General features: G+C 43.6%; 1 protein-coding gene across 1 annotated transcript in view; it reads right to left on the reverse strand.

Annotated features, from left to right (window-relative positions):
• Window positions 1-24513, reverse strand: part of NOX3 (NADPH oxidase 3) — a 57300-nt gene that overhangs the window by 27296 nt on the left and 5491 nt on the right. The window contains exons 3-5 of the mRNA XM_040350970.1: window positions 7566-7673; window positions 7296-7380; window positions 165-310 (exon numbers count right to left, since the gene is read on the reverse strand). Of these exons, the coding sequence (XP_040206904.1) occupies window positions 165-310; window positions 7296-7380; window positions 7566-7673 (339 nt within the window). The remainder of the gene's footprint in view (window positions 1-164; window positions 311-7295; window positions 7381-7565; window positions 7674-24513) is intronic.

Genomic DNA, 24513 nt, shown 5'->3' on the forward strand with positions numbered 1-24513 from the left:
AGCCTTATTTGAGGTAGAATAAATGTAAAAGTGCATGGCATAGTGCTTTAGAATGGACAGCCTTTAAATAAGGGCCACAAAGCGAATTAAAAATAAAAAAATACGAAACCTTCCGAAAAATTGGAGGTATTGTGCTTTATCAAAGTCAGTTCAAAACAACTTACTGTTTCATATCTTCTGACGGGATTCAAATAACTCTCATTAGGATGATTGCCAATATATGACAATGTGTTACATAATCCTCCGGCGTCCAATGACTGACTTCTGTGGTATCGTTCTATATTAATTAAATGGGCTACAATATGGATAGCTGGAAAAAAATAAATGTTAATAAAAACTATGCAAATTCAGAACTTAGACATTCAATGAATTTTAAAGGTTTTACAGAGAACTGTATAAATTGTTTTTTTTAGACTCATATCTACCAGCAGTCACAGAATTCCCAGACCAATCTCAGATTCTAGAGTATGTGAGCAATCTAATATTTCACATAAATGTACATTTGTTTAATTAAATGTAATTTGCCATTTTAAACCAGGCAGAAAAATCAGATGGTGTTGTCTACTATTCAGTTTAAAATTAATACTTTAGTTTAAACTGTTATTTTTCTGTTATTTCAGGCATACTATTAAGTTTAAAAAGTATACCTGCATTCCTTCATATCATTTTATATATATTTCCCACTGGGAGTCTATAATGGACTCTCAGAGCATGGTCTACTTACAGAGCTCCTTCAACAATTCCAAAATCTTTTCTTCTAAGTTAAAATTAAAGTCACCATGTACAGAAGGTGGCAGTTTTTCTACTCTCTCCAGAGGAAGGTAACATTAATAAGAATATAGGCAACATATAATGGATTTCTAGCCAGTACTTTTTATATTATTATAACAAATTTTCTTTACATTTAATCTGTCATTCACCAGACATTTTCTGAAGATAAAGCTTCCTGGTGCATGTGTTTTAAGTGACAGGATTGATTCACCGCCAGTGAATAAATATTACAAGTGACCTTCACTGCTTTATAAATATGGCCCTTAAAGCATTTTAATATGGCTTTCACATTATAAATCCCTGCTCTTCCATATAATTCTTCCATATAATAATTTCTGGGGAGTGTATACATGGATGGGGGGAGGGGTGTCAGAGTTTAATTTTTTATTTGATTTAATTAGCAAAAAGCATCAGTGATTAATGTTTTATTACTAGCTACAACAGAAGGCCCAAAAAAGACAAACAAGGCTTGGACTGCACACACTGAATATCAGTATGTGATCAGTTAAGTGTAGCACTCTACCTCTTATGCCCCGTACACACCATCACTTTATGTGATGAAAAAAAACGACACTTTCTGTGAAGTAAAAAATGAAGTTTTTGAAATTTCGATTTTCAAAGACGAAGTTGCCTACACACCATCGTTTTCTCACAATGATCTTGCAAAGTGAGGTTACGTTCCACCACGTTTTACCATTGAAGCTCGCTTCATAAGTAGCTTCTGGGCATGCGTGGATGAAAAAACGTCTTAGAAAACGACGTTTTTTGCTACACACGGTCAATTTCTGTGAAGTAAAAAGTGCACTTTTGAAAAACGACACATAAAATTGAAGCATGCTTCAATTTTTTTTGGTCGTTTTTTACAAGACATAAAACGACGTTTTCCCCCACACACAGTCAATTAAAGTGACGTTTTTAAAAACATCATTTTTTTTCATCACATAAAGTGATGGTGTGTACGCGGCATTAGGGTGGTGCAGAATTACCCCCTACGTCATTTAGAAGGCTAATATTTCCATGTCAGGGTCTGGTTCTTGTATTTCAATCCATGTATGCCCGGCTTTAGTCTTTTAACTTTTATAGATTTACTCAATTAGCTAGATTCAGAAAGCCCGTCGCATCTTTGCGGCGGCGTAGAGTATCGTATTTACACTACGCCACTGTAAGTTAGCAAGGCAAGTACTGTATTCACAAAGTACTTGCCTGCTAAGTTACGGCGGCGTAGCGTAAATGGGGCCGGTGTTAGCGCGCCTAATTCAAATGAGGATATGGGGGGCGTGTTTTATGTATATGAAGTGTGACCTGACGTGATTGACGTTTTCTAAGTACGGCTCATGCGCCGTCTGTGTACATATCCCAGTGTGCATTGCGGCTAAGTACGCCGCACGGACGTATTGGTTTCGACGTGGACGTAAATTACGTCCAGCCCTATTCACGGACGACTTACGCAAACAACGTCAAATTTTCAGATTTCGACGCGGGAACGACGGCCATACTTAACATTACTAGTCCAGCTATTTGATGGAATAACTATATGCCTGAAAATGCCTTACGTAAACGGCATATCTGTACTGCGTCGGCCGGGCGTACGTTCGTGAATCGGCGTATCTAGTAATTTACATATTCTACGCCGAACGCAATGGAAGCGCCACCTAGCGGCCAGCCTAAAAATTACACTTTAAGATACGACGGTGTAAGACACTTACGCCGCTCGTATCTTAGCCTAATTTAAGCGTATCTGGTTTCCAGAATACGCTTAAATTTGCGTCGGCGCAGGTTCTGAGTTAGGTCGGCGTATCTACTGATACGCCGGCCTAACTCTTTCTGAATCACCCCCAATGTGTTCAGGATACGCAAAATGAGCTAAAAAAAATAGAAAAGGTATTCTGAAAGTGGTAGTAGTAGTTGGCCCGGTAAGAGCAGCCTATTGGTAATTGCTGGCTTGTTAGAGCAGACAGAGAGATCTATGACCCTGTAAGAACAGTCATAGTCTTTCTTGAGTAGCAGTAGATCTCTCCCCTTGTAGAACAGTCACATACCTTGATTGATGGGTAGTAAATCATTCTCACAATGTCCAAGAGGTCATTTCTACCCAGCCTCTCTGCAACACTCTTTAGCATAAAGAGTCTTTGAAAATCCTGATACCTCTAGAAACCTACCACAGCAGGCAACTAAAGTCCTTGGTCCTCCAGCACATTCCCAAGTTTGAGACAAGTCCCATTTAGAGATACTTCTTGACACACATAATTTCCAGGCAGAAATTCAGGAGATTGAGAACACTCTAGAAAGGTGACCAAAATATTTAACATCTTCCCAATCCATACCACTGAACAAGAACCACAGGGTTTGGTTGGGTTAGATATACTGTATAATTGAAACTTGGTGATCACCCTTCCCTCACTGATTACTGGAACCTATGTCACAGTAATGGACAGAAGCATGCCACCCTTTGAGCTTAAGGAAGGCCTGAAAAGCCTAGAAATAGATAAACAGATGCAGAGGCTGGATACGGCCTAGCAGGGCTGGGGGAATGGGTGGAGGGAACAGATGCCCTGAATACAGTGTGGCTGAAACTTGCTGACACTTGGTCCTCTAACTGCTTGATTGACGAGAGTGAAAGCAGTGGTAGGTTTCTGCTTTCTCCTACTTCCAATGGCAGCCTAATGTGGGTTGAGGAGACCAAGGACAGAGGGTGCACAATGAGAACAGGCCTCCTTTTCAGTAAGACAGAGTGCCCTTCTTCCCATCTCACCTTGTCATGTGACATATCAAATGACCGTCAATGGGAAGAATTAGAAATTGCCTTCATTCCCAGGTGGGTGACAGGCTAAAAAGGAAATCTGAACTGTCAAAACACAGGGGTGGCAGGAGCAACTCAGGCCCAGAGTTCTGCTTTCAAAGACCCAAAGAAACTCATAGCCACCCTACCACCCTCAGAGCCCTTCAGCTCTCCTCCCTTCCCTAGGTCTCCCAGATACATGCACCCCACTGAGCCCCCTTTCCCCAGCTCCTCTCCCCTTTCAACACACTGACTGATGCCAAAGCAGCCCTCCTGGGCATTTCTTCCTCTCACTGACACCGACACAGTCACATTATTTTCCCCCACTGACACTGATGCAGCAGAATTTTTTTTAATTAGTAACACAACCTACGCAGGGGCATTTTTCTTTTCAATTATACCACCAATGCAATGGCATTTTTTTTCTTCAAGTGATACTACCGATGCAGGGGCATTTCTTTCCTTTCAGTGATACCACCAACGCAGGTACATTTGTTTAATTTGCCCCTGTTAGCCACTGCGTGAATTTGCTGTGGTGTACCACAACCATTGGTGCAATTTCAATGCATGTCGCAACTATTACATACAATTCAGCGCTATTAGCCCCACTCCCTGCTCAACCTGGGGAGGGTGGTGCAGTTTGGTATCTTTGCCCTGATGACCTTGCCCCTGCATAGAAACCTAGCAACAAATCACACTAAATGTAATTTGTAAACACAATAGGATAAGGCAACAGGACCCAACAAGTAAATTCAGGGATTTGTCTTTATGGCCTCGTACACACGACCGAGAAACTCGTCGTAAAAGAAACATTGTTTTCCTCGACGAGTTCCATTTCAGGCTTGTCGAGAATCTTGTCAAGATTTCTTTGCGTACACACTGTCAAGACAAAATCTTGTCGTTCTCAAACGCGGTGACGTACAACACATACGATGGCACTATAAAGGTGAAGTTTGATTCCACTGGCGCCACCCTTGGGGCTGCTTTTACTAATCTCATGTTACTGCGTGTTAAGTAAAAGTTTGGTAAGAGACGATTTGCGCTTTTCAGTCTGTTAAAGCATGACGAATGTGCTATCTCCATTACGAACGCTCCCGTCTCATACTTTATTCTGAGCATGTGCGGGTTTCTAAGCATACACACGAACGTGTTTCTCATCGTAAACCAGCCCGACGAGAAACACGACGAGGAAATTGAGACTCTCGACGAGAAAAAAAAAAGAACATGTTCTCTTTTTTTCTCGTCGAGATCCACAACAGTTTTCTCAACGAAAAACATACACACGACCGTTTTCCTCGGCAAAAAAGCTCTGCCACCAAGTTTCTTGATGGATTTTGTGGAGGAAAACGGTCGTGTGTACGAGGCCTAAGTGTATAAACATCTGAGTTCACTATCCAGAGTACTGTAACAATTTAGTCCTGCTTTTGTTAATTTGCTTTAGTATATCAGGCCCAGAATCTAAAGGGAACTAACAGTAATGAATCCAGGCAAGTGTGAAAATGAAAAATGTTTGTGTTCTCCTTCTTTATTAATGGGATACTGACAGCATAGCTTCATTATTGTACAAAGATGTGTGAAGATTAAAAGCCAGGATAAGCACAGATCCCTTGAGTGGCATTTTTAGTTTGGCTCTTGATTACAGATAACAGTGTTGTGTATTCCTCTTTGAAAATGCACTGGCTCTAACAGGCCCTAATTACATCCTTTCCAATTTTAGCAATTAAAGCTTGCATTTGAAGTAGCTGAGAACCAATGAGAAATTAAAGGTTAGCACGTAAACACAGATCTAAATGCACTTCTTTCAAGGTTGCTCACCTCTATTAGAAAAACCTGTTATTGATGCGGCAAGATAATGGCAGATGCTAATAAAGTAGGCTTTGTATATTTTTAAATGCAGAAGAAGCCAATTATGTGAAACACTGCTTGAAAAGCATCAGTGGATACTTTTAGTAGGATATGATCATTTTGAGATCTCTCTAATAAGCTGAAGAAATGTACCAATTCAATATAATTAAAATTATTCTCCATGTTCCATTTTATTTAACAAATCAGAGATAAAGTAAAATGTGTTATATGCATTGAACCTGATTCCATGAAATACTGTGACTGCTTTAGCGTAGAATCACCATTTTTGTCAACACCTATATTCAATTAAAAAAAGGTGTTCAATATTATTTTCTTTCCTTGTATAGGTTTTAAGATATTTTAAGTTTTTTTTTTTGTGATAGCTCTTTTTTTTAGTATACCATTGTAGCGCCATGCTCCTATTGAGTAGGCACTATATGTTAAATTCTAGTTGTCTGAGCTATAGTTTAGCTCAGAATAATTATGCTAAGGGCTGGACTGGGACAAAAATTTTGCCCTGGACTTCATCCAGACTGGCCCACTTTGACAGGTCTCTCCCATGGTGGCCGGACAACCCCCCCCCCCCCCCCCCCCCCCAGCCACCCAAGCCCCCTCTCCCCCTTCACTAGCTGTTCTACTTTATTAGAGTAGAACGGCTGGTACTGGTACTCTTATAGGCAGTACCAGTGGGGAAGCTAGACATTATTTCACCAGGGGCAAAGAATCAGTTTGGTGCCCCCCCTTATGGGACAAGATTAGGCAGAAGTGAGAAACTCCCAGGCCATAGCTGTTGAGTTAGCTGTCTGTCCCCTCCCCCATGCTCCTTTGTCGTCCCCCCTGCTCCTCTGGTCCTCCCTCTGCTTCTTTGTTCCCCCAGGGGAGCGCTGCAGGGAGGGAGAGGAGGTGAGCGCTGCAGGAAGGGAGAGACAAAGGAGAGGATGGGGGCGCCGGTCCACTGTCACTGAAGCCGGCCCACTGACCCATCGGCCCACCGGGAAACTCCCTGTAGTCCCAATGGCCAGTCCATCCCTGGGCCCAGGAGTTTCTGGGGCCTACTAATCCAGGGATGTTCCTTCGCTACCTTATTTATGGAAGGAAGCTGATCCAGTGGGATTCAATTGAAGGACGTACCCTGGCAAATTTACCTAACTGTGCTGCCGGCCTGGCTGAAAGATTCTTGGCACCGTTGTGTACTTTATTGGAACTATACAAAGTGTGCGAGTGGTTACGCGATCTTGTGGCAGAAGATCGTGGGATGGCCTGACAACACTTATCAAGTCTGTGGCAGAGAATTTGATGAGCTTTGCACCAGCTGCTAGGCTAGTGAGAGTAGGCCTATCTGGTGGTTGCTGAAATCTAGTGTGGAACTGAGTTAATCCTCTGGATCTAAGTTGTACCCGTGATCCGCAAAGCAAAGGTACCTGAGTTTTTCCCCATCCCTCTACCCCTGTTGGAGAACTTTGTTTAATAAAAACCTTGAAAGAGACTTCGTGTTTGGTGCAGACATTCTTGTGGACAATAGAGCACCTTTGGGATGTGGTGGAATGTTTCCAACACCTTGTTAAATCTATGTCCCAAAGAATTAAGGCAGTTCCGAAGGCAAAAGGGAATCCAACCCGGTACTAGCATGGTGTACCTAATAAAGTGGCCAATAAGTTTATATATCTATACATTTGGCAGATATTTCTGGAACCACAATAGCTTGTTAAATCCAAAGTGACTGCCTTTATCACTGAGAACATTTGCTGCAAATGTCTGCTGCAGTCTAGAAGAGTGGTTACCTGTCTGTTACAATAAAATTAAAGTGCATGTTGTCCAAATACAAATTAAAAAAAAAAAAATTCTGGTGCATAGAAAGATGACAAATAAATGTTACATAAAAAGCAAAAAGCTAATTTACCTGAATGAAGGGCAATCATGTATCCAACAAGTCGGTGAAATGTAATGTTTTTGTCAAGCAGTCTTCTCATATTTCCAGTACAGCACTAAACAAAAACAAACTCAAACAATAACAGTGCAGAAACCACTAATGGTATAATCATAGCAAATGTGCACCATAGTGGAGCATAAAATAGAAACATGCAAAACATATGTTATCAACACAACAGACAGCAAACCCTTATGTTTATAACAATAATAATAAATAACAATAAATACAATAATAACTCACCAAACTTCCTCTCAGAAAGGAAACAAAATTTCGACTAACTGGAATCAAAATCAGCATGCTGTTAAAGTTCAGACACATTGCAGAAGCTCTAGCCCAAGCCAAGGAGGACTGTGAAGAAATATTAAAGATCATGAGATTTTTGGGGCATTTAATCATGTCCTTTATACTTTGCCTTTGTTTGTGTATTTTAGTATTCAAATAAGTTCACCTTCACACCCATAATTCAATTAGTATGTGGACATATGAAGAATGGCTATTTATTATTTATACATTTTTAAATAAAAGTAATTTGCTTTTCCATCACAAGATCCTACCTTAGGCATGTCCAAAGTCAGGCCCGGGGGCCAAATGCGGCCTCCCTGTTGATTTAATATGGCCCCCCTGGGGATTTGGATAAAAATATTGTTTGTGGCCCCCAGGGCCACAAAAGATATATACTGTATTTATTGGCGCTGCCTTGGAGGGGACAATGAGGGGGCAGGACGAGCACCGTCAGATTACATGAAGAGAATCTCCTGTTTACTCAGCAGCGTCTCTATTGGAAGTCCTGTCTCCTGGGATGCCATTGGACGCCTGTTCTGTCTATCATAGGAGGCAGGACTTTGTATTAAAGAGGCCACAGGGTAAACAAGACATTCTCCTGTTTGTAATCTGTCGGCACTCGTCCCGCCCCCTCCCTCTGCCCTCCGAGGCTGCAGATGGGCATCGTTCAGGCTGCACTAATGGCAAGGGTAAAGCTGCATTTATGGCACATGTGAGGCTGCATTTATGGCACATGTGAGGCTGCATTTATGGCACATGTGAGGCTGCATTGGTTCCAATGGTGAGGTTGCAATGGTAAGGCTGCATTGGTTGCAATGGTAAGGCTGCATTCATGGCAATTGTAAGGCTGCATTCATGGCAATAGTGAGGCTGCATTCATGTCAATGGTAAGCCTGTGCGTGTTATACGCCGATAAATACGGTATATCCAAATAACACGCCCAAGCTCATCCTTAGTCCTAAGCAGCGCTCTGGGATTCGTTGGGGCCACAAATAAAATATATACAGTATATCCAAATAACACGCCCAAGCTCATCTCTTCACCACACAAGGCAAGAGAATTCTTGTTGGGCCATGTATTAGTGCGCAGACGAACACACTTAGACAGAATTTTACTGGTTCAAAGAATGTCAGGCAAAATAGTCGGCCCTCACGCATGTTCACTTAATCAAATCTGACCCTCTTTGAAAAAAGTTTGGACACCCCTGTCCTACCTTGATTCAGAATACATTGCTATGGCGATAGAATCTTTAATTGTTAAAAGTGTAGCATTGTTTTATTTTTTTCTTATTCCTCCCACTTAGTAAGAACTTATTTGCAATTTAGAGGGTTTAACACTTTTCATACACCTTTCACACTGCTCAAGGGCATAAGGAACCGCCACATTCCTTTCACCTCTTAGTAGCAGCCATCTATCCTTCCTCTCCTCACTTCAATTGCAGGCTTCTCTGTGCTCTGACTGGGTGCACCGTTCTTAGATGGGCCCATATGACCTGATCCTGTGAGTCCTCTGCGGAACTGAGGAGTACATATTTTTTTGTACAACCTATGCCTTGATTGCAGTAAGATGGACAAGGGAGATGGACAGGGGATCCCCTAGCCCAGTGGTAGGCAACCTGTGGCCCTCCAGCTGTTGTGAAACTAGATTTTCCATGAGGCATTGCAAGGCTGGCAGTTACAATTACTCCCAGAAACATAATGGGACTTGTAGTTCTGCAACAGCTGGAGGGCCCCAGGTTGCCTACCCCTGCCCTAACCCATGCTACTTCCTTTCTACCAATAAATAATTTTGTAATGACTTTGAAAATGTTTATTGTTTCAAGTACAATGCATTATTAATAGAATCATTATTCAACTTCAGTACCCCAAAACATATCATCAATCAGACTTTGCCTCATTGACATAAAAAAAAAAATCATATATATTGTATTAGTGGATCGTGATTCCATGATATTACTTAATCTTTACCACGTGCATGAAAATTCTTCATGTAGAATCTATGGGATCAATTTACAAAAAGGAGTAAAGACTGTTAAAGGGGTTGTAAAGGTTCGTTTTTTATTTTCTAAAAAGGTTCCTTTAAGCTAGTGCATTGTTGGTTCACTTACCTTTTCCTTCGATTTCCCTTCTAAATGTTTTTTTTCTTTGTCTGAATTTCTTACTTCCTGTTCCTCCTCAGTAAGCTTGCCCCCATCATCCGAGCCGTTCTGGCTGGGGGTTAGTAACAGCACTAGCTGACTGGCAGGGAGAGGGGTGAGCAGGGCTGCAGGAAGATGGAGGCACGCAAACTGACCAAGTTGTTAGTGCTCATCAGCCATAATAAACCGTGGTCAGTTTACAGAGGGGAGGATATAGCCAGGCAGGATCAGCCAGGTATTTCACATGATACAGAATACCAAATTACATAGCACAAGCACTGTGCTGTATAACATGCTTTAATGTCTTCCCACCCGGTGACTGCATATAAACAGCCAGGTGGGTGCTTCCTCCTTCTGAGTGGACATTCCTGAACATCCCTCAGAAGGAGTGTAATCGATCGGCCCTGTGCCCAAGCAGCCGTGCGATCCCTATGCGCTCGTGTCCCCTTGACACGGCACATCTCAAATCGGCAGAAAGGCTATTTGATTGGCCCTCCTGATCACATGATGGCTGTGTCCAATGACAGCCATTATGTAATGTTAACAGAGAGCCATTGCCAAGCGATCAGCTCTCCTTCTCCTCACCTGTCAGTGAGGAGAAGGAGAGCGGATCTGTGCTGCGAGTTAGGGATCAGTGTGTATGAGCTGTTTTTTACAGCTTTTTACACACCGATCACCCAGCTAGTGTCCCCAAACAGTGTCCTGTCACAGATTCCCCACACAGTAAAAAAAACCACCTGTCACACATCTGACCCACATCTGTCCCTGTAAAATGTTCTGTTCCAGTGAACATCTGTGCACATCTGTCCGTGATTATCTGTCACGTCTGTCCCAGTGATCATCTGCTACACCTGTCTGTGATTATCTGCCACATCTCTGTGATCATCTGCCGCATCTATGCGTGATCATCTGCGCACATCTGTCCATGATCATCTGCCACATCTGTCTGTGATCATCTGCGCACATCTGTCCATGATCATCTGCGCATATCTGGCACACATCTGTCCATGATCATCTGCCACATCTTTCCGTGATCATCTGCACACATCTGTCCATAATCATCTGCCACATCTGTCCTTGATTATCTGCGCACATCTGGCGCACATCTGTCCGTGATCATCTGCGCACATCTGTCCGTGATCATCTGCCACATCTTCCCCAGTAAACATCTGCCACATCTGTCCCAGTAAACATCTGTCCATGATCATCTGTCACAGTGCACATCTGCACACATCTGTCCATGATCATCTACTACATCTGTCCCAGTGCATATCTGTCAGTGATCATCTGCCACATCTGTCTCAGTGCAAATCTGCACACATCTGTCCTTGATCATCTGTCACATCTGTCTCAGTAATCTGTCAACATGGCTAAAAAATTATTCAGCAGTGAGAAGGCTTTCCATATAGTCCAGAGTATGTCGGACAAGAGTAGCAGGGAACTCTCTCCATCAGTATCGGATAGCGAGTATGAGCCAGTAGAAAGCAGTGGCACTAAAATGGAAGGCTCAGGAGCCTTCAAAAATGTGATAGGTAGTCAGGAAATAAAATGTGTAATTGTTGTCTTTGGAACACCTGACGGTACTACTTGCATGCTGGGCTTCTGTATGTGGCCAGGCTGTAGAAAGGTCTCACAAATGTGGTATAGCCATACTCAGGAGTAGTAGAATGTATTTTGGGGTGTAATTTTTGCTATGTACATGCTATGTTTTAGAAATATCTTATAATTTGACAACTTTGTGTAAAAAAAAATATGTTTTTCTTTTTTTTTCTTTTTTTTCCATAAACTTGACATGTTCAAAAGACTCAATATGCCTCATAGAATATACATTGGGGTGTTTGCTTTGCAAAATTGGGACGTTTTCTGGGTAATTCCATTGTCCTGGTGCTCCAGGGCCTTCAAAAATGTGATAGATACTCAGGAAATGAAATGTGTAATTTATGCTCCTAGAACGCCTGCTGTTGCTCCCTGCTTGTTGGGCCTCTGTATGTGGCCAGGCTGTGGCCACCATACTCAGGATGAGTAGCAGAATATATTTTGGGGTGTAATTGCACTTTTATCTATGCCATGCGTGAGAAATAACTTTTTAATATGACAATTTTGTGGAGAAAAAAAATCACTATGCCTCTTACTAAATACCTTGAACTGTCATCTTTACAAAAAAGGGTAATTTGGGGGTTATTTGTACTACTCTGACATTTTAGGGCCTCAAGAACAGTTGGTACATAAGGATTGATAACTTTTCAGTGATACGTAGCATATAAACACTATAACTTTCACACAAACCAATTATCATACATTTAGGATTTAGCATTTAGAATGTAGCAGAATACATTCTGGCCTAAATTTATGATGACATTTGATTTTATTGGACTTCTTTTAAAACAGAAAGTAGAATTTTTTTTTTTTTCATAATGTTTGATTATATTGCAAAAAAAAAATTGTGGTGAATAAATACCATCAAAAGAAAGCTCTATTTGTGTAAACAAAATGATAAAAATTTCATCTGGGTCTAATGTAGCATGACTGAGTAATTGTCACTCAAAGTGCGAGAGCACGGAAAGCTGAAAATTGGTCTGGGAAGGAAGGGGAGAAAGTGCCCTGTATTGAGGTGGTTAAAGGGACGGGATACATTTTTTTTTTTTTTTTTAGATTAACAAACACTTTAATGGCTGACTGCAGGATTTTTACACAGTTTCAGAGTAAATCTGTCCTAAGGACACGATGAGTCTCCTCTCATTAACATACAATGCAAGACGCCTGACTACTTATTCTTTAACCCTTTGTTAGGATGGACACTAGTTTAAAAACACTAGTTTAAATTACAACCGATAATGAAGATCTGCCAGCATAAAACAGGCAGTGTTAATTATAACAAACATAGCTGCCCAGTCCCCCTCATAAACAAAGAGAACTAGTAGGATTTTTCCTTGCTCGAGTTTCCAGAGCAGAACATTTAAAAATGATAAACTGCTATTTTTAAATAACTTAAAAGTTATGCTATGTGAATGAGAGCCTGTAGCAAATATAAAGTAGATATTATCCCAATTTGGCTGCAAAAGTGGAAATCCATTTTTAAGTTTGCATGTGTTTGGATTGCACTTGATGTGCTTTGCACTTTTGTTTCTTTGCTTATATATATTTATATGATTCACATATGTTAAGGGATTTATTTTCATTGAAGGAACAAGGGTTGAATAAAGAATGATCCATTCTTTTGTGTTAAATCTGTTGTTGCACAGAGTTTTATATATGAAAAGTTCCAATTTAAAATGGAGCTTTATTTAGAAATAAAATACAGACAAGTTTTTTTTAACCCCAGGTTAACACATATGGGACTTGTAGTTTCACAACACCTGGAGGGGGAGGACAGAGGGAGGAGTCTAGAGATGGCGCGGTCAGTGTGGAGGAGCAGCTAGACGGGATGCCTGCTCTCCAGCCATGCTCCGAACCCACGCTGAATTGAGTGAGAGCCGGATCCCCCGCTCCCTCCGCTCCCTCCACTAGGGCGCTGGTGCCCCCCTCCCTCCCTCTCCGGAACATAGCTCCTGGCCGGCTGGAGCGGACCTGCACGGGTCTCCCCCGAACTGTCTACCTGACACGCGGGCTGTCACGTGGGCGGCTTCCCCGGTTCCCTTGACTCTCCCGGCTGATTGGTTGGTGGCGGTGCTGCGTCTCCCTCGTCTCCCCTGGTTCTCCTGGCTGACAGGCAGCGGTGCTGCGTCTCCCTGGTCTGCCCGGATCCCTGGAGCGTGCGAGTGGATGCGCTGTGGAGGCGTGCCGCGCGGCTCCGGGAGGGGGGCTCGGGGGGGGGGGCGTCACGCAGTGCTAGGTGGCTCTGTGGCTCTGTAGCCTTGCAGCCTTGCAGCCCAGCGAAGTGGAGCACCAGTCCTAGACTAAGAGGACCTAGTCTGCGGCTGGCTTTACCATCACAGCCACAATAGTAGGTAGGGAAGCATCCTGGAACCTATTACAGCAGCTGGTAAGCTCCTCTTATTTAGACAGCCATTGGACTGGTGAGTACATACTACGAGTGCACTTCAACCATCGAAGTGGTGAGTACAAACGTCCTTTTTAAAAAAAAAATAAGAATTAAGAAAAATAAATATACAAATGGGACACCTCTCCCTGAGGAGACTGATAAAAGGTTGGGACTGATATGAAAGCATGAAACAATGTGACATAAGAGACATGAGTTCAGCACTGTCCTTTTGGGTTCCTGTAAGGAGGTCGGTAACCTCATAGTTTCTCCTGTGGCCCCCTTTTGATACTTTTTTTCTTTCTATGGGGATTAATTGGTGTACAAGACATACGGAACTCTTCTTGCACTATATTTGATAGACGGACACTGGAGTCGGATAGAAGAGGGGGGCCAGTATACATGCCTATGGTTCTGAATACCTTTATCTAAAGCTAAAGACAAAGAACAGAAATATTACAGCAACCTTAAACTGTGATAAATGAAACATCAAAAGACATAACGGTAAAAGCATTGGTAAAAGCACTATACACACTGCAGGTAATCAGACTACAGAGCCAGGAAAACCCGTAGGAGGAGGTCCTTGAGATATACGGGCGCTGGAGATGGGCAGGAGAGGGGAGGTCAGTACTCGAGCCGGGTGCCCCGAATAGCTCCAAGTCAAAGCTAAAGAGTAGAAATACTATAACAACTCTAGATTGTGATATAAGAAACATCAAAAAGTTTTGTCTTTTGCAGTACACACCTATCACAAGTGCAAACGGTTTTCCCTCGGAACCTCTCTAAAGTGACGTAGTTACAACTCAGGCGCAAGGATGACCACAAGGGGAAAAATAGTGAAAGGCGGGGCAATCCCAAAGGTACCCCGTTTAAGTCAAAGCCCAGGCCCGATGTGTAAATTTGTGACCCATGGGACAAATGGTGATAACCAGCACATAGAAAAACCATCGACTGGTAGAGCAGGCCAAGCAGAAAAAGATAAGAAAAAAGGGCCAGCTAATACCTTGGCGGACTCAGAAATACTCTCAGAATCACTCCTAGAGAGCAGAACAGACCAAGATAGGGAAACAGACAAAGAAACAGATCTAGAACAGAGAAATAAGGAAGAAACGCAGGATATGACACTTTTGCCAACAAAAAGGGAAATGGAAGGAATGTTCGCTGCTTTAGAAAGATCTCTCAAAACGCAAATGGAAAAAATGGAGAGAAATATGGGGCATATATTGGAAAGAGTGGAAGAAGTGGAGAAAAAAGTTGACTACAATGTAACCTCACTTAAAAAACTAGAAGATGAAATAAAAGCATTAAAAATAAACCAACGAGAACAGGCGTATAAATTAGAAGATCAAGAGAACAGAGACAGAAGGAAGAATATAAGAATACGCGGAGTCCCAGAAACGACACAGGCTGAGGACCTCCCAGAAATAATAAGAAAAATCTGTAATCCAATATTAGAGAGAGAAACAACTTCCCCGCTCAGAATAGAACGAGCACACACGATAAGACGTCCTAGGGAGAGAGCACAGGACTACCCAAGGGACATAATTGTGCGTTTTGAAAGTTGGGAAGAGAAAAACCAGCTATGGAGAAAATTGAGAGGGAAGTCGCCGTTAGAATATGATCAACATAATATTCAAATTTATCAAGATCTGTCACAAGAGACGTTAAAACGAAGAAGAAGCTTAAAACCATTGCTAGGTGTTCTGCAGGAGCATGATATTCAGTATAATTGGGGATTTCCAGCGTGCCTAATAGGCAGGAAAAATGGTGTTTCGGCAAGACTGAGGTTTATGGAGGAAACACCAGAATTTTGTCATAGTTTAGGCATCCCAATACCAAAAAATTATTAGTGTTGACCGGCCGGGGAGGGGGGGAATGGTGGGGGGGGGGGTTGTGGGCGGGAGGGAGATGGGGAGGGTCAATATAGTAAGCTATCGGAGTGGGACCAGGGAGAGGGGAGACCCAGAGAGTGCTTCTTCACCAGTTCCCCAGTATAGGGGGATAGGAGACCGGGCTAAAATAGAACTCCACCTCAGCCGGAGGAGCAAAAGAGCGCCAGGAGCGCCAAATAGAAAAAGCTCTAAAAATGACCAGAAGGTCAGGGATCGATTGGGGGGGAGGGGGAGGGGAGGAGAAAGCCCCAAATGAAGAACAAGGGGGCAAGGTACAAGTGGAGGGGAGGGGGAGGGAGAAGTGAGGGGGAGGAGGAGTTTGGGCGGGAAGGGAGAGGGGAGGATTAGGGAGGGGGGGGGGAAAGGGATTCAGATCTGTGTGTCATGCAGCAGGAAAGAACATATATACCCAAGAAAGTGGGAAAAAAAATAAAAAAAAAATATGACAAACATAAATTTCTTAACATACAATGTAAGAGGTCTCAGTTGTCCTGAAAAAAGGCATATGGTACTAAGAGAAGTTGAAAGGTATTCCGCTGAAATAGTTTTCCTGCAAGAGACACACATAACGTTGGATTCTAATGTTAGATTGTATTCTCGGGCAGTTCCCATTTGGTACTATGGGGACTCCCCAAAGAAGAGAGCTAAGGGGGTCGCCATAGGAATAGGGAAGAATATCTCTTTTACAGTAGAAGATAGGAAGGTAGACCCGGATGGTCGTTATTTGTTCCTAAAAGGAGTACTCCAAGGGAAAAAATACATGTTAGCAAATATATACTGCCCAAACAGTCAACCACATAAATATCTGAGGGGGATTTTGAATGCTTTAATGGACTTTAAATTAGGACATGTAATACTAGCAGGAGACTTCAATCTCTCAATGGACTATCAACTGGATAGCACATCCGGGGCTCAGAGGCGAAATATTAAACAGCTTAGAATATTAAGAAAAAAAATGCATAGCTACTGTTTAATAGATCCTTGGAGGATTACATATCCAAATAAAAGAGACTATACCTATTATTCTTCCGTGCACGGAACATACTCAAGACTGGACTATATAATGGTAGACCACGAGTTATTGGAAGAGGTAGTTAAAACTTCAATAGGTGTATCTACAATCTCAGATCACGCTCCTGTAATAGTGGAAATTAGATTCAAAGAAATAGAGCAAAGAAAAGGATCATGGAACTTAAATGAAGAACTTATAGAGGATATAGAGGTAAACAACACAGTGAGAACGGATTTGGATCAATATTTCACCCTTAATAATACACCTGAAGTAAGGGTAGCTACCGTATGGGAGGCCCATAAGGCATACATCAGAGGGAAACTAATCTCAATAGGAGCAGGGAAAAAAAAGATAAGGAAATTAAACATGAAAAAATTAACAACTGAGCTATTTGAACTGGAGCAAATGCATAAAGAGCGAGGAGAAAATGAAATATATCAAGAAATTATTGTAAAGAGGACCCAGCTTAGAGATCTGATGAAGGTTGAAACAAGAGACATATTCAAAAATGTTAGAAAGGAGAGGTACAAATGGGGGAACAAACCAGGGAAACATTTAGCCAGAATATCTAGGGAAAAAAAAAAAAAAACTACATCGAAAAAATAAAAAATCAAGACGGCCTTATGAAATATAAGACGTCTGAAATAGCGGAATCCTTCCGGACTTTTTATAGTTCATTATATTCAATAAGAACCAAGGAAACCCAAGAGCAAGAAAAGATGAGAAAAAGGAAAATCAGGGAATACTTAGAAGAAGTGAAACTACCTAAAATTTCCCAAAATGACATTGAATCCTTAGAGGCCCCAATAACTCAAGAAGAGGTATACAGAGCCTTCCGGGAAACACCGTGTGGGAAGAGCCCAGGCCCCGATGGCTTGCCGATCAAATATTACAAAACATTTATATTCAAATAGTTTTTATTGTGGTTTTCAGATTACAATATATTCGTACAATAACAAGAGTAGAACATGTCATAGAGAAGAATGACAGCATATCTATGATGAATATTAGGCAAGTACTATGAGCATGCTAAGGTGCATCAAATTTGATTTAGTATAACTCTAGTATTATAGTAACATCGGAAAGAACAAAAGGCCACTCCAAGAGGGAGGGTCTTGGTGTTAACACAATATGCATAACTTTAAAAGCATAATACAGAGGGGGAGGGGGGTAGGGGAAATAGGGGGTAGGTGCGATCATGGCAAGGGGTGCGGGGAGGAAGGGGGGGGAAGGGGAGGAAGAGCACCAGTGAGGATTGTATTTTAGATCAAAGGTGTATTACTTAGCGTATGTGTTTGTGTACCAGATATTCCAAGGCTTCCATAGGGCGAGCAATTTAGAGTAAGTGGGTTTCCCCCGAGCTAGAACTGTTTCGTATGTGTAGTGTGTCTGTACTAGGTTAATGACTTCCGTGAGTGTGGGGGTATCGTTTGTTTTCCATTTCCTAGCAATCAGTAGTTTCGTCGCTAAGAAAACGTGCGTGGTCACTAGTCGGTGTGTCGGTGGTAGGTCTTCGATAGTCAGATTGAGGACAGCTAGGTGTGGAGATAGAAGTATGGGGAAGCGAAAGATGTCCTGCAAGGTCGTCTCAACTGCTGACCAGAGTGGCCGTATGAGTGGACATGTCCAAAAGATGTGTAGGAGAGTACCCGGTATGCCACACTCTCTCCAGCACATGTCAGAGGCATGTGTGTAACATTTGGCTATCCTATGTGGTGTCATGTACCATCTCATTACTATTTTTTGGGTTAGTTCCCACAGGGAGGTGCAAGATGTGTATTTATAAACGGACTTAATTGCTATTTGCCACTGCTCCTCAGTAAAAAGAGATTGGACATCAGTTTCCCAATCATCCAGGGGTTTAGTTTTTTGGAACAAGGTCTTATCTTGGAAGGTGGAGTATAGTATGGAGGTACCCCTCGGTTTACTAACGTCGTTGAGGAAGTAGTTCCAGATGTGAATCGGTAACGAGCCTTCTATGGAGGGGTTTGCCGCTAGGCACTTTTGTATTCTATAATATGTGAAATAGTCCCTGGTGGGAGCGAGGAACCTTTGTTGTAGTTGTAGAAAGGAAGTGGTAGCCACAAGGGAGCGTAAGTCAGATGTAGAGTTTACTTGGTCTGCAAGCCAAGTCGGGATAGTCAGGTCAGGTGATAGCAGTTCTAATGTTTCTAGTGGGACCGGTATTGGCTTGGTCGGACGGTTCGTCCATCGGGTGTTGTGAAGGATTCTCCATGCCTTAACAGAGGCTTGAACGGTGGGCGAATAGAGTGTCAATGGTGTATTTTTTGTGGTCATGCTAAACATCCATCTGGCTAGGTTGGGTCCCGGTGTCGCGGTGTTTTCTATATCTCCCCATAGTGTAGATGGCGAAGAGGAGAACCAGTCCCTCATTTGGGAGAGGATCGAGGCTAGATAGTAGTCTCTGATATCTACGTGGCCCATTCCTCCCACTGACCTGTGTTTGATGAGTTTAGAATGGCCACATCGGGATTTTTTCCCTTGCCATACAAATTGTGTTAAGATGGACTGCAAAGAGTTGAGATATGAGCGTGTGAGAGGCACGGGCAACGTGCGGAAGATGTACAACAACCTGGGGAGCAGCATCATTTTGAATGCCGCAAGGCGGCCTGTCTATGAGACTTCGTATTTTGAGAGGTTGTTAGTTTCTTTGATCAACATTTGTTTAATGGAAGTGTAGTTATGCTTTGTGGTATCTTTTAGTGACTTGTAAAGTGTTACACCCAGGTATGTTATGCCATCCTCCGCCCAGGAGTAAGGATATTTGTGTCTGAGTATGTTACTAGTAATTGCGTCCAAGCCCAGGTCTAGAATATGAGATTTTTGTTCATTTACCTTGTAATACGAAACAGCACTAAATTTCTGCAGCAGCAGTTGTACCGAAGCCAGGGAGGATATTGGGTCTGTGATCATTAGTATCACGTCGTCCGCGAATAAATTGATTTTGTGGTCTTTGACGCCGAACCGGAAGCCTGCTATACCGGGGTGGGATCTGACATGTTCCGCGAGCGGTTCCATGATCAGGTTGAAAATGAGCGGGGATAAAGGGCAGCCTTGGCGGGTGCCATTGGTTATGGAGAATGGTTGTGAAAGCATCTCCGAGGTATATACTTGGGCCGAGGGGGAAGAGTATAGTGCCAATATGGCCGACAGTATGTGGCCCCGAAATCCGAATTTAATGAGAGTCGCTTTCATATAGTCCCAATGGACTCTGTCGAACGCCTTCTCTGCATCCAAAGAAAGGAGCAGAGAAGGCGTTCGGGTGGATCCAGCACCATGTATGATGTTGAGAATCCTGCGGGTAGCGTCATATGTTTGCCTCCCCTTCGTGAAACCCGATTGGTCCTTATGAATGAGCAGGGGCATCAAGTTAATCAGCCGGTTGGCTATGAGTTTGGCATAAATCTTGGTATCTATATTGAGCAATGATATCGGGCGAAAGTTCTGCGCTTGGGTGGGTTCCTTGCCTGGCTTCGGTAGTGTAATAATCAAGGCGGATAGCATTTCAGGAGGGAGAGAGGAGGACGAGGCAGCGTCGTTGCAGACATTCGAGAGGAAGGGTGCTAGTGTTTGTCCAAAGAGTTTGTAGTACTCACTAGTGAGTCCATCTGGGCCCGGGGACTTGTTAGAGGGTAGTTTCGAAATGGTTTCCAGAAGTTCTGGAGGAGTAAACGGGGTATTCAATGTCGAGAGCTGGTCGCTGGATAATCTGGGAAGGTTAATGTGTTCTAGGAATGTTGAAATGTCTTGGGGGGAGGGCTGCGGTGCAGAGGAATCTTCTTTCAGGTTATAGAGGGTATTATAATAGTGGCGGAAAGCCTCGGCGATGGCCGAGGGGTCTACTAGTTTTTGTTTGGAGGCAGGGTGATATAAGTGGGCGATTTTGGTTTTGGCATAATGCCCTTTGATCCTAGCAGCCATGGCTTTACCGGCTTTGTTGCCCGTGGAGTAGTGTTTAGCCCCGAAACGTGTGTGGGCTTTCTCATAGGAGTCTAAGAGATGGGACCTCAGCTCCTGTCTAAGGAGACCTAATTTATGTTTGAGGGCCCTGTCAGGTTGGGTTTGGTTTAAGTTTTCTAGTGATTTGATTTCTGCTGTCAGGGAATTTAGACGCTGTGTTCTCCTCCTCCTCTCTCTAGCTCCAATCTGGATGAGAATCCCTCGTATGAATGCCTTATGGGCATTCCATAATACAGAATTATCGGTAACAGAACCAGTATTCAATTCAAAAAATTCTTCTAAACTCGTCTTGATATAATCTGAATAAAGCGGAGAGTTCATGAGAGCTGAATTAGCCCTCCAGATTCTCGTTGCAGAGGCAGATGGAGAGTCATTTGTAGTCAGGGTTATAGGTGCGTGGTCTGACCACGTGATGGTACCTATCTCAGATGCTGAGACCGTGGGCAGGGTCCACTTGTCAACTAAAAAGTAGTCAATTCGAGTGTAGGAGTTATGGCAGGGAGAGAAAAAAGAATAGTCTCTTTCGGTGGTGTGGTGGCAACGCCATACATCGTACAGGTCATGTGAGCGTATGAAAGTGCCCATAGGCGATGCCGTTCTGTTAAGCCTGGAAGAGGCGTCGATTGAATTGTCTGGTACGATGTTGAAGTCGCCGCATATGACCATGCGGCCTTGTTTAAAGCGGTCTATTTTTTTCATCAGCTTGGTTAAGAAGCGAATTTGGCCTTTGTTTGGTGCGTACACCGACACAATGGTGTGCCTGGCGCCATTCAGAGAGCAGTCTAGTGCTAAGAATCTACCATTGGGATCGGTGAGAGTATTGTGCATGACTAGAGATACCGTGGACCTGAAGGCCATCAGTATGCCATTTTTTTTGTCAGGTCCCGAGGCTTTGAGTATGGTGGGAAAGTTCTTGTTCGTGCATTTTGGTTCAGCAGTGAGTTGAAAGTGCGTTTCCTGTACACAGAGAATATCACATTTGGAGTCTTGGGCTGTTTTCCATAGAGATGCCCTTTTGGCCGGGTGGTTCAGGCCTTTTACATTTAGGGATAGGAATTTCGGCATCGTGGAGGCAAAAGGGTGTGGTGCGTAGATGAAAGAGGTAGTACTCACAGTTCGTGTGGCTCTGGATCAGTGCCTGGAATGAGCTCGCGAGTCCTGAGGTTCTGGAGGGTACGACGGTAGGTTCTTCAGTGGAGGCTATGTAGTGGTAGAGAGGTGCTCTTCCGGAACGGGATAGGTGGGGGGAAGAAGAGGATAACAGTTAATGCAATAAAACGGATATGCAATGGAATCAGGTAAGGAAATGAGGGGAAGGAGCAGTAAGTACCAAGAAGGATCAGTGGTATATCAGCAGAACCACTGAGCGGAGCTGGAGGGTAAAAGTTTGTAACTAGGTGCAACGAGCAGGCACCGGACCGGAGTGCTTAGTGAAAGTAAAGACATAGCATCCCTGTAACATGGTCATTTGATCCCACCGGAGTGCGGGCCTTTCATGGGAGGCAGTTGGTTTCCTGCAGTGAGTGCGTGGGGTGGTGGTATCCCGTCCGGGATAACCTTCCATTTTGTAAGCAAGCGTATTCCCTCCTCCACTGTGTGTATGGCATGTTTCACTCCATTTTTGGTCACTAGTAGTTTGGTCGGGAACCCCCATTGGTAGGGTATTTTATGATTGATAAGCGGCTTGGTGATGGTCTGTAGCTGCCGGCGTTGTTGCCTAGTGTATTGGGAAATGTCCGCATAGAGTTGCAGTTTGGAGTATGGTGGCGGTAGGCGGTCCAGACGTCTGTTTTTGGATAGGAGCATGTCCTTGGTATGGAAAAAATGTATTTTCATTAGTGTATCGCGGGGGACTTCTGCCGGTAGGTGGGGGGGTTTTGGCAGGCGGTGTATGCGGTCTATTATTGTTTCCACAGGTGGAAGGTCAGGCAATAAGGTGGAAATCATTTCCCTAGCATAGGTATTTAGATCTGCCGGGGTGACCGATTCGGGTATACCGCGAATTTTGACGTTATTACGTCTCGACCTGTCTTCGAGGTCTGCCATTTTGGCCCGTACCCACTGTTGCTCATCTCTGACATGGTCGTGGGCATCCACTAGGTCGTTTACTGTGCCTGTCATGGCGCTCATCTGACTTTCAATATGCCCCATCCTGTTGCCTATGTATCCCATCTCCAGCTTAAAGGCAGCAAACATAGAGGAAATGTCACTGTGCAGTGAACTATGCAGGGAGGTAAGCATTTCTTTCAGCTGTGTGTCCACGACAGGCTGGCCTGACGTGGGGAAGGCCGCAATAGGGGATGGTGCGGGGAGTAGTGAGGGGAGCGAGTCCTGGGCAGGCCTTACCTCAGAGGCCTGTATGCCTGAGTCGAGCCGCATCCGCGCCTTCGCCGGGCTGTTGGAGTTGGACGGAGGTCCAAGAGCAGTGGAGGGATCCGGGGATGCGTTGTGTGGCTGGGTGAACACGTCCTCCTCATCAGGCAGGTCAGTATATGCCCGCTCGCCGCGCGGAGAGCGGTCGCGGGCGCCATCTTGGATATGGCCGCCGGGCGCTGAGGAGAAGAAGTCGGTCAGCTTCCTAGGGGCCCGGTACTCCTTTCTCTTGCGGGAGGTTCCTGGTTGGTTCCCCCCCGTGTGGGGGTCTTGGTGGTGCATTTCTGTGCTCGGGACAGTGCCGTTAGCGGGTCAAATCTCCGGTCCGTGCGGGAGCTGAGGGATCAGCCGTCCATTCAGCTCGCTGGCTAGCCACGCCCTCCATATTACAAAACATTTAGAGAACTCTTGGTCCCAGAGATGTGTAACTATTTTAACAAAATAGGAGAGGAAGAGGAAATAAGAAAAGAATCTCTATTGGCAAATATTTCTATTATCCCTAAAACGGGAAAAGATGGAACGTTGTGTTCCAGCTATCGTCCAATAGCATTGTTAAACGCAGACCTGAAAGTATACGCGAAAATATTAGCAACTAGGATAAAAAGTTTAATGCCGCAATTAATAAACTCAGATCAGGCGGGCTTTGTAGCAGGCAGAGAAGGAAGAGATAATAGTATAAGGACCCTGTTACTGTTACAACGAGATCCAAAAAAGAAACCCCCAGTCGTACTCATGTCCTTAGATGCCGAAAAAGCATTTGACAGAGTCGACTGGGGGTTTATGATGGAAACTTTACAAAATATAGGCCTGGGACCAAGGTTCATGAAATGGGTAAAGAACCTGTATAGCCACCCGACGGCAAGGGTGAAGGTCAATGGGAGTGTGTCATCTGTGTTCAACATGGAAAACGGAACCAGACAGGGGTGCCCGCTCTCACCTCTCCTATATGTAATAGCTTTGGAACCGTTGTTAGCAAAAATCCGGGAAAACCCGGGGATAGGAGGGGTGAGAGTGGGAGATGAAAAATACAAGGTGGCGGCGTATGCGGATGACATACTCCTATATCTGACCAAACCTAGAGTCTCTCTCCCTAATGTCATAAAGGAAATAAAAAGATATGGTGAACTTTCAAACTTTAAAATAAACCCGATAAAAACAGTAATCTTGAATCTGGGGATAGAAAAAAAAGAAGCAGAAGAACTACAGAAAGAGTTTCCATTTACATGGGAAAAAGAAGCTATTACGTACTTGGGTATAAAAATTACACCTACAGTTGAAAAACTCTACTCGGCCAACTTTGTCCCCTTAATTAACGACATTAACCAAGACCTGAAAAACCTAGCAAAAAAACATATTTCCTAGATAGGTAAGATTAATGCGTTTAAAATGATGATATTACCGAAGATAACATACAAACTTCAAATGCTCCCAATAAAAATACCGCAAAGCTTCTTTAACCTGCCTGGCGGTCTTCCCGAGTCTGACTCGGGGTTAGATTTTCCTGCTGCGAGCGGAAACCCCGAGTCAGACTC

The sequence above is a fragment of the Rana temporaria genome, chromosome 4, assembly GCF_905171775.1.
Source record: "Rana temporaria chromosome 4, aRanTem1.1, whole genome shotgun sequence".
NCBI lineage: Eukaryota > Metazoa > Chordata > Amphibia > Anura > Ranidae > Rana > Rana temporaria.